Source organism: Adiantum capillus-veneris, chromosome 9 (assembly GCF_014529385.1).
Source record: "Adiantum capillus-veneris isolate H3 chromosome 9, ASM1452938v2, whole genome shotgun sequence".
Classification (NCBI taxonomy): domain Eukaryota; kingdom Viridiplantae; phylum Streptophyta; class Polypodiopsida; order Polypodiales; family Pteridaceae; genus Adiantum; species Adiantum capillus-veneris.
In genome coordinates, this window is record NC_140939.1 from 68983500 (window position 1) to 68996048 (window position 12549).

The window sequence follows — 12549 nt, forward strand, 5'->3', positions numbered from 1 at the left end:
TGCATGTTTTTATCTCGTTGTTGTGAATTTTATAATTGCTTTTCATGTATCGCACAAACTTTGTATCCACGAGCCACAAAGGTTACATGAAGGGGGTGGAGACCTTCATGAGAGAAAAGTGAAGTAGATTGAAAATTACATAAGAGGAAAATCTGTATGCATGAAGTAGATTGAGACCTACATAAAAAGAAAGTTATTGTTTTCAATCTTCTAATTGCTTCATGCATCACACAAAGTTTCATTTATATGCATGATGTACACCACAAATGAGAAGCGCTTGTTGTAAATCTATTGATTGCTTTGATGCGTCGCACAAATATTGATTTATCAAACACAATTTTTATTATGAATTTTGTGATTTCTTTTCTCATATGACATACAACTTGATTTCCATGCATTAAGGCTTTTATGTTTTGTTTAAGTGAAAAGTATAGTGCAGATAATGGAAAACATCTCTGTTGGCTAACCTTAGCGGTTAAGTCTGTGTGCATGGGAGAAGATCATTCAACTGGCACTCTAGTTATTCTAGGAAATAAAGAATTGAAGGGGGGCTCATGAAGGAAAAGATCTGATTTGTGGTTATAGGCCAAAAGGAAGACCAACCTTCATTTTAATCTATCGTCCTCCATAGAAGACATATTGTTTCTTGCCGATGAGAGAAGCGTTCTATATAGAGGGAAGAAGCATAGCCCGCAAGCAAAGGGACATCGTCATCTTTAGGGTCTTCCTACAAGCCATCAGACACGCAGCCTTGCTTGCGAGGAGAAGCTCCGAGCTCAGCAGCAAGCGATTTGCAGGAGTAAAGCACACAATCACGCACACAAATAGCAGGTAATTTCTCCTTCTACTCGGATTTTACTTTCTAGCAGCCATCCTTTGTTGGGTCCTGCGTACAATTTAAATTTCTGTATTTTACCAGGCAAACCTATCTAGGTGTATCTGCTGCTCTTTTGTTACATGGGCTAGCTGAGCCCTTTGATGGGAGGACTAGATGATTGCGCTTCACCGCCATTAAAGCGACTCAAGCTTATGCCCTCATCTTCTGAACTTCATCTAGAAGGGGCCTCCTCTTCCTCTCCCACTCAAGAGTCACCTGCTGCCATATCGATGGCAAAAGCTCACGTGGCAGTAGATGACGGGAACGATGACAGCAGTGACACAAATGTTGGACCCACGGGACTTATTCGGCGATCTGAACTTGTCAGAGTTATCACCCAGTCTCTTCAAGCGTTGGGATACCAAAAGACAGCTTCCCTTCTTGAAAAAGAGGCAGGGATTCCCCTCCAGTCTCAGCTTGTTACGAACTTTCGAAATCAGATCCTGTGTGGCGATTGGGATGATGCTATTGCAAGCATGCGACTTCTACTACAGGACCCTCAAAGCTATAATGTAGCAGCTGCTCTCATATTGCAGCAAAAGTTCTTTGAGCATCTTGAGAGGCAGGATACTATGGAGGCACTCAAAACACTCCGGTTGGAAATATCACCCTTACAGGTCAAGAAGGAAAGACTACACGAGCTAGCCACTTGCCTCATTTGCCCATCCAGAGTAGAATCTCCTTTTTTGAAGACAAAAAAGGTTGGTGAAACTGCTCGAGAACAGCTTCTGCAGGAGCTTCAAGGATTTTTACCTCCGTCAGTAATGATACCGGAGAGGAGATTGGAGCATCTTATTGAGCAGGCTTTGATTGTGCAAAGAAAGTCATGCATTTTTCATAACTCTGTGGATCAGCCATTGTCCCTATACTCTGATCATCAATGTGGGCGTGACCAAATTCCTAACCAAACTCTTCAGGTTATTTTCTTACATTATTAGTTCTTTTGTTAGTGATGTTTTCCCTTTTGATGATTTTATGGCTTCATTGTGACACCTTTGTTGACGTCAATATTTTTAACAATTTATAATGTAGCGAGGTGGATGTTAAAGGTATTTCATGAGGGACTCTTTGCCAGTTTGGTCAAGTATTGCAATGAAGGGAAAGATATGGGGGAATGACACTTAAACAAGAAGCTTACATTCTTTTGATTTGTATAAGATGTCAATAAGTGCATAGATATTTGCCCCTATTGGGTGCATATATAGCGTCTTATCCACCATTTTAATTGGCACAAGGTTTCTTGGAAATTATGCCTATTCTTTGTGGAAGTGTTTTAAACAATGAAACTCATAGAAAAAATTAGATCTGCCTAAAGGACTTGAATCCTTCATGTGTTTAAAAAATGATGCACGTGTTTCATTATCTAAGCTACACATCTTGGTTTATCAAATAGTAAAGAAATATTGGTTATAACACAAGCATGTACTCTTTGTTTGTTCTCTCTAGAGTCTACCCTTGCTCTGTCTCTCTACCTTAACGAAGTTGTGGCTACCACCTCCTTGACACTTCTCTCGACAATCTCTATCTAACTTTTCTAAGTTCTCTTGCTTTAAAGTCTTGGCTCATTGAACCTATTTTTAAAATCTTAGGCTTTTAAATTTTGAATCTTAACAACCACATTTAAATGTTTGTGGCGATAGTTTATTACCTTATTTTCTCACTATACTATTTTCATTTGAAAGCAATCAAAATGCTTCTGTGATTATTATTTATGAAAAGTGTTTTCTAGTCTATGTCCAATGTTTGTCCTTTGTAATATCGTGTTGTTCTAAAGGAGAGACAAAGAAAAGAAGTATTGTGAGTTGTATTACAGACATCACTTTTCAATGTTGGATAGCTAGTCGTACTATAAGCTTCAAATTTCAAGGAGTTCGAGCATGTTTGTCAAGCTGACACATGCTTTTAAAGCAGGGCTTGTCGGGTCATCGATCACCCCCCCCCTTACTTATAACCACTTCGAGTCTGTGTCCAATGTATGTCCTTTGTAATATTGTGTTGTTCTAAAGGATAGACAAAGAAAAGAAGTATTGTGAGTTGTATTACAAACATCACTTTTCAATGTTGGATAGCTAGTCGTACTATAAGTTCAAATTTCAAGTAGTTCGAACATGTTTGTCAAGCTGACACATGCTTTTAAAGCAGGGCTTGTCGGGTCATCGATCATCCCTCCTTACTTATAACCACCTCTATCTAATAGCACTTGCTCATGAGAATGGCTTGTGCGACTTTTTTTTCCTAAACGTGCCCTTGGATGCTCAACCAACTTTTGATCCTTTGATAAGTTATTCTCTGAACACCTTCTTCTATATGTCGTGTAGCAGATGATAAGACATGACCAGATTGGTCATAAAAGAAATCACAACTAGTGTTCATGTTTCTCTGACTTGTCGGCTACAGTGGTACCAGAGCTCAAACGATTATAAGTCGTTCCAAAATTGCAACAATTGACTATGGAAGCAATATCTTCTTATCTTTGGGAAGAAGAAGAGCTACAAGCATATGGATGAAGAGATTGGGGAAGGAGAAGACTTCGGCGCAGTCAAGAAAATTGAAGAAGTTGAAGAATTGGAAGAGGAAGGAGAATAGCTCAAGACTTAGCAAGATCTATGTTATATGCTTGGACACTCCAAGCGAGAAATCAATAGCAACACAAGATCAAAAACTTCAAATTCACTGAACTTTACTTAGAGAGAGAGAGAGAGAGTCAACACAGCACGGTGGAGTTCGGCGCCCAGAAGCATTGGCCCCAAGGACTTGCGCCTCTTTCGGTATTTCTTTATTATTGCTCACAATGAAGTACAACTCTCGAGGGTCCTCTGCTCTCAGACTTTGTGTCCAAATGCTCTGCAAAGTGAGGCCCAAGGGTCCTTATAAACGTTACAAGGGATGCCCAAAAGCAGAGCCCCAAAAGCAATCAATTCAAAAGCATTGAACCCCAAAAGCATCTGCTCCCAAAAGCTAGCGAAAATTGCGGAAATCCGTACAGCCTTGCCACGTCAGCATCCCTATGATTTGCCATGTCAGCATGTCAGCGCGATTTACGGAAATCTCTTTCAGAGTGCAAGTCTGTCTTTTAGGGTTCCGGGCCCCGCAGCCGATTCAATTTTTTTGTCCACTCGGCCATTTCTCGTCCAGTTGGTCATGCCACGTCATTACTTTGTGATAATCTACTCCTAAACACAAAGAGTAGGACAGAAAAGCAGTGGTTGATATGCTTGTGGAGCACTTGCAAGTTTATTCAAAGGATCCCAATTTTGCCTAGTTTATATGTCAGAGGAGAGCATGAATTTGATATTTTGGGGTGGAAAGATGTGATGGCACCATCAATTTCTTAAAGGGAGGAAAAGTGGTCAGCAATTTGGGATCCTATTGATTTGACACCGCCGCAACCTTCTTTGTCGAGAAAAGGAGATAAATCTGCAATTGCAAAGAAGAAAGTGAAGGTTCCAATGGTCAAGAAGGCGAAGATTGCATCAAGTAAAGAAGTTTCATGAGTGACTCCTTTCAGATTTGTTTGTGGCTAGCTTAGATTTGGATTTGACGAGGTCTTCTTTTGAATATGGTACGATCCTTGGTATTCAGGGATATCCATAAGGACCTATGTATGGTATGATACCAAATGTGTACATCCGACAAAGGAGGAGGCCAAACTTTCTGATGGATAGAAGAGTTAGGCACGATTTGTTTGAGCAAGTGAAGTGTTTCTCTTGTGGGGAAGAAGGGTATATTGCTGTACAGTGTTTTTTCAAGATGAAAAATCAGACGGTAGAAGATAAAAAAGTAAAGGACGCATAGTAGGTGCCTCGAAAGATATGGATCATTGGATTTGTAGAATTTCTTTCTTTTTCAATTGAAAAGACAAGTTTTTGGAAAGATTGAGACTTTTGGCTTGTACAAGTAGAAAAGTTGCAGTATGCAAGACCTTTTTGAAAAGGTGCAGATCAGGATTAGATATAGAACGTCTCTTGACGTGAGCACTTGATTTGACAAGGTAAGTTCAGACAGGGATCTTGTATTGTAGACTTCTATTGAGGGGATTTGTGGAGTTCCTTAAAGTTCGGATTGGAGGGGATGACTTGGAAGATAGTCCTTGGTGGATCGTCATTTAATCATAGATGTGAGGAGCTTCTTTGTGTAGAGCTCCACAGGTATTTAGTCGTTGAGTAAGGTGCAGTACTTGCCGCATAAGGAGAGCTGCTCTACGCTCCATAAGGGATTGTGGATGGATGACTTATGGTTATGTCTTTTTTAGCATAATGATAGGTATTGTGACTGACAATATTCCGCTTAAGGATCTCTATGAAAAGAATGGTTGCAACATTTTGTCTTGAGAGATTTCACTGATGAGGTGATTTCGGTGTATTAGGAGTTTTTCATGAAGAATGGATGAGATGACAAGATAGATTGATAGCATTTGAAGTTTGGTGAGGACCAAGATATGACTATGATTGTTATCCAAAACAAAATAACCTCTAGAGCCAATTAGACTTACATGTAGCTCTGCAAGCAGTTTGCTTCTATGGAAGACAAGGCAACAACAGTTTGCTTCTTATTAGTCCTCAATCCAAAAGTAAAGGTGTAATTTGTCATCGAGTGTTGCTTGAGTATTGACGTCGATGCTATCATCAATAATAGTAAGGAAAATGGTGACAACCTTTGTTAAAAGGCCTTAACAACTCTGGGACATTTCGCTGCGAAGAGAGGAACATCTCTCCTTCTCTCAGCCAAATCTCCATTCTAAGAAAGTAGTAAAGTATGCCGAGAACTATCATCTCAAACTTCTTAGCTAGTGCAGTGTATATACTTTGCATGGCTACCTGTAATAACAAGATCATTCGCATAGAGGATAACAAGTGGCACCAATCCACCTTCTCTGAAAGGATATAAATCGGGTTTGCAGAAGAACAATGAAAGCGACGTTGTAGGAAGAAAGCATCAATCTTCTAATACTAAGCACAAGGAGCTTGCTTCACGCATAAAGGGCCTTCAAGAACTTGTAATTATTTTTTCTTGAACTTGGGACTGAGAAACCGGGAGGTTGCCCCACATACATATCCTCCTCCAAATAACTATTGAGAAAGGCTGATTTGACATCCATTTGATAAATGAGCTCATCACTCATCTATGATGAGCTGCAAGAGTAGAACTTATCGGAATAGTTGCCATACATGCAATCAGTGCAAAGGTTTCGTCATAGTCTACACCGGACCAAGTGAACTTTGTCCTTGTATAGTGAACCGTCATACTTGTACTTGGTCTTATAGACCCACTCGACACCAACAACCTTCCGCTTCTTTGGGCTTGGAATCTACTTTTTAAGTATCATTTTTCTCAATAGAATCAATCTCAACTTCTATTGCCTCCTTCCACTTCGATTGTGAAAGGCCCTCCTCAACTGAAAGAGCTTTTGTCTTTGACAATTGAGGATATCAAGGCATAGTTCACCTGTCATAAACCGCACCTGTCTTAACCTTGTGTAGCTGTTGAGATTGCCTCATAGTACTTTGAGGCTTCCGATTTGGAGGGAAATCTACGACATAGGAATTTTGAAGAGTATCCAATGGGTTTACCTCCTCCTTTGGGAGCAACTCGAATCTCCTCATCTCTATCAGCACTATGATCTGAATCATCCTAAGTTGCATCATGATGAGTCTACACATCATTAGCTTTTGGAGGTTGTGGAATAGGAGCCGAGGAAGATGTAACCGGTGGTTTACTTGACAATGTGGTAAATCACTACAACCATATCAAACTTGAATGGGAAACAACACTCTTAAACTTGAAAATATTGTAGACAAGAGACTGAGTGGCGAGGTGCACTCTTAGAAGCACTGGCCTGTCAACTAGGCGTCGCTTGCAGTATTTCTTGATTCATTGATTGAATACAAAGTTAGAATTTTCAAAGAGCACACACTCTCCTTGTGAGGCATCCACAGAGGTGCAATTTGATGGACTAATGGCGCCCTCGCCTCTCTTTTATAAGCACTGGCCATAAAGCCCAAAAAGAGGCTTTTAAAATCAGGAGTTATTTTTATAAGTGCTAAAAGCACCAAAATCGTCTGATAACAATAACCATCGCTCAAAAGCGCTATCATCTGAAATGTGACTGCCTTGATATTCGTATCTGACTTGGATATTGTGGTTGCCTCTGTTATCAATGAGAGACCATAAAAGAGCTTTCTTTTTGGCAATAAAAGTTCTATCTGTGACAGCTTGGAAGTTTTGACAGATTTGGAAGCAACTTGTTTCAATCTTACCTTAAACTATATAACTCCCTGTTTAAATTAGAAGGTTAGGTGGTGGTATTCATCTAAAAGCCTTCTGTCCTTCAAGCTGAATTTGTTGCGCCTGTTTGTGGTAATTTTTTAAGAAAAGTTTCTTGTAATGCTTGAGGTTCATTGTACATTCTTTGCTAAGTTAATATATCATCTCCATTCACAATTGTGAGTATGGCCAAAAAAAAAAAGTTTCTTGTAGAATCAGGAAGATGAAAATTTTCTTTGACTCTCAATACAAGATCTGTGTGTTGGATAGAGAGTCTTGACAACTAGAAAAGGAAAGGACCCTCGAGAGCTATTGATGGCAGAGATATCATATGGTCTATTGAGTTTATTGTGAAGACACGATAAAAAACTTGAACTCTTCAACTCAACAGACTTTTTAGTGTTTCTTTTAGTGAAGTGTTGTCTGCACACACAGACTAGATTTTCAAGAGAATGCTTTCATGTAAATCTTTGGCAAGGCAGAATTTGTTGACAAACTGCGATACTGACCCTTCAGTCCCCTCCTGAAAGAAATTTTAAGCTCGATAATTGGCTAGACCTCAATTTGGTGAAAGCACTCTACCCACCTCTTGCAATGGCATCAAGGTCGTGCATTTAGTTTTAGGAAAAGACATCCAGGCAGTTAAAATGTTTTAATTATGTTATGCAGTCATTCAAAGTCGATGGTTCTTTATCTAATAAAAAGTTTTCCTTCCCAGGTATTAGAAGTCCACGACAATGAAGTCTGGTTTCTGCAGTTTTCGCATGACGGAAAGTACCTTGCTTCTGCTTCAAAGGACTGCACTGCTATAATCTGGGAGGTACTCATTAAATTAGTCGTAGCTAGTCCAACAGCTCACTAACAATGGTTGCAGCCTTGCAGTTTTCTAGTTAATAAGCTATATGGTTGTTGAAGCAATAGTATTTGCAAGCATTCAAAGTTGTAGCGATAGAGGCTTAGTTTGTTGGTTTTGTAAAGCTCTGGGTTAATATTAGGTGAACCTACATGCAAGATTAGGCACTGATGACACGAGAAAAAATAGAAGTTTGGTCACTGGCTAATTGTAAAATAGGAGTATCGTACCAATCATCATATGTTTCAAGTCTAACTGGGACCTGTATTTAGCTACGGTTGCTTGATACACTCAACGTCAAGGTTATAAGACTTAGAATGAATTTGTTATGGAATATTCTATTACATTTCCTGTACTCCGTTCATTGTTCTTAGTTTCTAAGACAGATAAATGATCAAAGTACTATTTTTGAGTGTGAAATTCTTATTTTTCAAAATAATGGAACTTAAGAATTAAGATATAGCATTTGTCTCGTGTTTTTGTCGTTGAAACGTTTGAACTTGCTTAGCCAATCGAATATGGGTGGATTTTTATCAAGAAAGCTGTAATTGTTCAGATTTCTTGTTCCTTTTCTTCATTTCAGTAGTTTCATGAAAACAAAAACATGATGAAGTAGCATCATTAATAAAGTAGTAATCTCTATGTTTTCAGTTTGACTATTACTAAAACTTGTAAGTTTCTTACGAACGTATGTAGTTTTGGGCTTGCCTCTTTCACCCAGTGGTATCAGAGCATGTCCCCTCTCTTTCTCTGTAAAGGAGGACTCTGGGAAGATACACTCCTTTGCATTGTGAAAATCGAAGTAAAGATTGTGAAGGGTCAGAGGCTTCAGTTTTAAAATGCAAAGATGAGTTGTTATGGTCTTGGAGGCCCCCCTTGTTATACTACAGGTCTTGACAGTCATTGGAAGTCCTTCCCACTCCCTCTTCATTGTAGCATGCTGTTTTTAAGTTGTATCTAAAACCTGAATTTTCAGATGGTAAGACCCATCCATCTATATGGGTCCTTGCATATGTGTTGTCAAATGGTTCAATGATGTGTAATGCTTATGGGCGTGGATTTATTAGTTAAAATAAGCAATACACAGGGCTCATGCGATGTTTCGTGCATTACTTCATTTTTTGTTGCGCAAAAGTTCATAAAACTCACGGGGATGATGCTACTCAAAATCTTGCACGTTTCAATGGAAGTTTGTTATGATTGCCCACCGAAAAGTGGTCAAATGGGGGGCTGATGTCCAGCACATGGCGAAAGTTGGGCAAGTCCCTCATTCGAATGACTTTGGAGAGCCCTTGCAAGCCCTCTATGAAGACATCCGAATCTGATGGTCTCAGTTTCTTGCTAAGAATTTCTACCACTGCAAGTACTGCAAACGAATTCACTAAAGCTATTCTTTGTGTGCACGGGATTGTGTGTGTGTGTACGAATACATCCGAATCTGCTGGGCTCGGTTGCTTGCTAAGAATTTCTACCATTGCAAGTAATGCAAACGAATTCATTACAACTATTCTTTGTTTGCATGGGAGTGTGGATCAAAAGACTACATGAGAAAAGGTTTTTGAATATGCCTACAATAACACGACCAACTCTTTGATGGGGAAGGCGCCATTTGAGATTATTGAATTTGCTACAAAGGTTCCACCCTTCCTTAGCACGAAAGATAAGATTTCTTTTGAAGCCGACCAGTTCACGAGGGACTTGGACTTGGTCCACAAGGCTTTGGAGAAATCTCAGGAAATACAGAAAAAGGCAGCAGATCGACATTGTCGCGATTTGAAATCAAAGGAGAACGATTGGGTTCTCTTACGTTTTGAGAAGACACGCCTGAGAAAGAAAAAAGCAAAGGAGCGGCTTTTTCCAAAGCTTAGCATGAGATACTATGGACCTTTCCAAAATTTCGAAAAGATAAATGATGTCTCCTTTAGACTGAAGCTGCCCGATACTTAGAGAATTCACGATGCTTTTCATGTGAGTCTCCTGAAGCCTTTTAAAGGCGATGCGCTCGATGATGGGGAGCTAGATGAGCAACCCAAAGTGGAGGAGAACGAGGAGATACTCGTTCCAAAACAAATTTTGGCACATAAAGATAGAAAGGTAAAAGGTAAAATGAAAAGGCGGTTCTTGGTTAAATTCAAGAACTATCCCGCATTGGATGCGAAATGGATGGAGCAGGAAGACCTGGCAGATACTCCTCAGATTGTGAACCTATTACCTTGAAGCATTTGGTTAAGCATAGTCTATTCCAAAATTGAACCCCAACTCAGCTGGGCGGAATTCGGTGCAGTGGGTATGCACAAGAAGAGAGTCGCTGCACTCCTTTGTCAACAGATTGCCCCGATTTTTGATACTAAAGTCATTGATGTCTCTTTTGAGTTTTAGGGATACTATGGGCTGGCAGTATTCTGCTATATGACTTTATGAATTGGAATTCCCGATAATATGATACTGATTTATTCTTGACTTGTCTAAGTGCAGGAACTGATAGACAAAATGACTACATCATTTTGGTTTGAAAGATCTCAATAGACGTGATTGCAATAAGGATTAGTTAATCGGCCATCTATGAGGTCCGGAGTGGATCTAGATGCGATTGCTAAAAACGTTGCCGCTTAATCATGGTCTAAGATCCGAATGAATTTGTGAATGTGATTTGTCATGTGATGTCCTGTGATGTCAAGTGATGTCTTATGGTGTGACTGTCGATTGGTACATGTGCTAGATGTGTGTTCCTAGTGCGTCGGTACTAACAGTCAGTGTCTACTAAAACAGTTTATGGCCTCTGTCTATTTTGCAGGCGTAATTGAGGGCGATTACAATGCTTTCAAGAGGGGGTATGTCACAATTTGGTGATGGGCTGGCCTTAGATTGGGCAGCACAGCATACACACAAACCCCCTCCCCGATTGGTAGCATGCTGAGGATTTTGGTTGACGTGGCTCACTGTATGGAAACCCGTGAATTGCGGGGCGATTTCCGCTGATAGTGTTGACGTGGCTAGCTGTACGGATCTCGCTTTTCACGTTGAAGATTACGGATTTCCAGCTTTTTGGCCTACGCAAATTGCTTGAGAGGCTTTTGGACAAGTTTCTTTATAATAAGCCTATTTTAAGGGATTGCTTTATTTTAAGTGAAGAAGCTTTTGATTTTGAAGCTTTTGGGGCTTTGCTTTTAGCATCCCTTGTAACCTTTATAAAGAACCCAAGGGGGCTCCCTCTGCAAAGCATCTAGACGCAGAGGGTAATCCATGCACTTCTCAGTTGGAAGCACTATTTGCTTGGTGCTGATTTTGTAGTGCAAACGGATCACCGGACTCTAATATATTTTCTCACACAAGCAAAGTTGTCAGAGAAACACATGCATTGGGCAAATTTTTTGTCAATGTTCCATTTTCAGATAGTGCATGTGGAAGGCAAGGAAAATGTGGTTGCTGATGCCTTATCTTGCAAACCACAAGTATCAGCCGTTTCAATTTCTTATCATCAGGAACTTGATGATATGAAAGAGCAGTATGCAACTGATGAAGATTTTTCTGGAATCTAAAAACAGCTGATCAACGGACAACATCATGATCATCACATTCTTAAAGATGGCTTTATCATGATGCATGGCTGACTATGTGTTACAAAGCCATTAAGGCCAAAAGTTTTGCTTAGAAGTCATGCTCCACCGTATGTTGGACATCGTGGCATTGATGCTACTGTCAAAGCGGTAGAGACTTTCTTTTATTGGCCAGCTTTGAGATCAAATGTGGATGCATATGTCAGATCTTGCCTAATATGCCAAAAGGTCAAGTTTGACAGATAGAAGGCACCAGGGTTATTGCAACTGCTACCTATTCTAGAGAGGCCATGGGAAAGTATTGCCATGGACTTCATTTTTGATCTTCCAAGAACAACTACAGGGAATGATGGAATCTAGACAATCATCTGCAGATTTAGCAAGCAGACACATTTCATTCCTGTTAGAAAGAAGATTAAGCCTGAACACATGGTCAATATCTTCATGCAGAATACCTTTAAGTACCATGGGATGCCACAGTCAATTCTCTGTGACAGAGACCTCAAGAATGACTAGCTTATTTTGGAATGCATTGTTTGAGAACATGGGCACTACTCTAAAGTTCTCATCTTCTTTTCATCCACAAACAGATGTATAGTCTAAAGAAGCGAATTCTACTGTCTTGGATTCGCTGAAGTGCTATGTTTCAGAGCATAAAGCATCTTGGGAGCATTACTTACCACTGTTAGAGTATGCTTATAACAATACAGTGCACTCTTCTACTGGCAAAGCACCTTTTGAAATTGTTAAAGGTGGAAAGAAAGTGCCTCCCATTTGCAAACAAAGAACAAGATATTTGAAACGGATCGCTATGTGGAAGGATGGCAAGAAGCTTACAAAAATGTCAAGTATGCCTTGGAAAAGTCACAAGCTAAACAGAAAAGAGCGGCTGACAGCCATCGTCGAGAGCTCTTGTTTAAAGAGAACGATTGGGTCTTGTTGCGTTTTGAAAAGGCACGACTGAGAAAGAGAAAGGGCAAAGAACATCTGTTTCCTAC

At 39.9% G+C, this 12549-nt stretch overlaps 1 protein-coding gene across 1 annotated transcript in view; it reads left to right on the forward strand.

The window, feature by feature from the left end:
- The first annotated feature begins 558 nt into the window (after nucleotides 1–558).
- The window catches only part of LOC147450634 (WD repeat-containing protein 26 homolog), a 42835-nt gene continuing 30844 nt past the window's right edge, over nucleotides 559–12549 (forward strand). Inside the window, exons 1-3 of the mRNA XM_086519782.1 lie at nucleotides 559–831; nucleotides 920–1794; nucleotides 7860–7961. Of these exons, the coding sequence (XP_086375908.1) occupies nucleotides 979–1794; nucleotides 7860–7961 (918 nt within the window). The 5' untranslated portion in view covers nucleotides 559–831; nucleotides 920–978. The remainder of the gene's footprint in view (nucleotides 832–919; nucleotides 1795–7859; nucleotides 7962–12549) is intronic.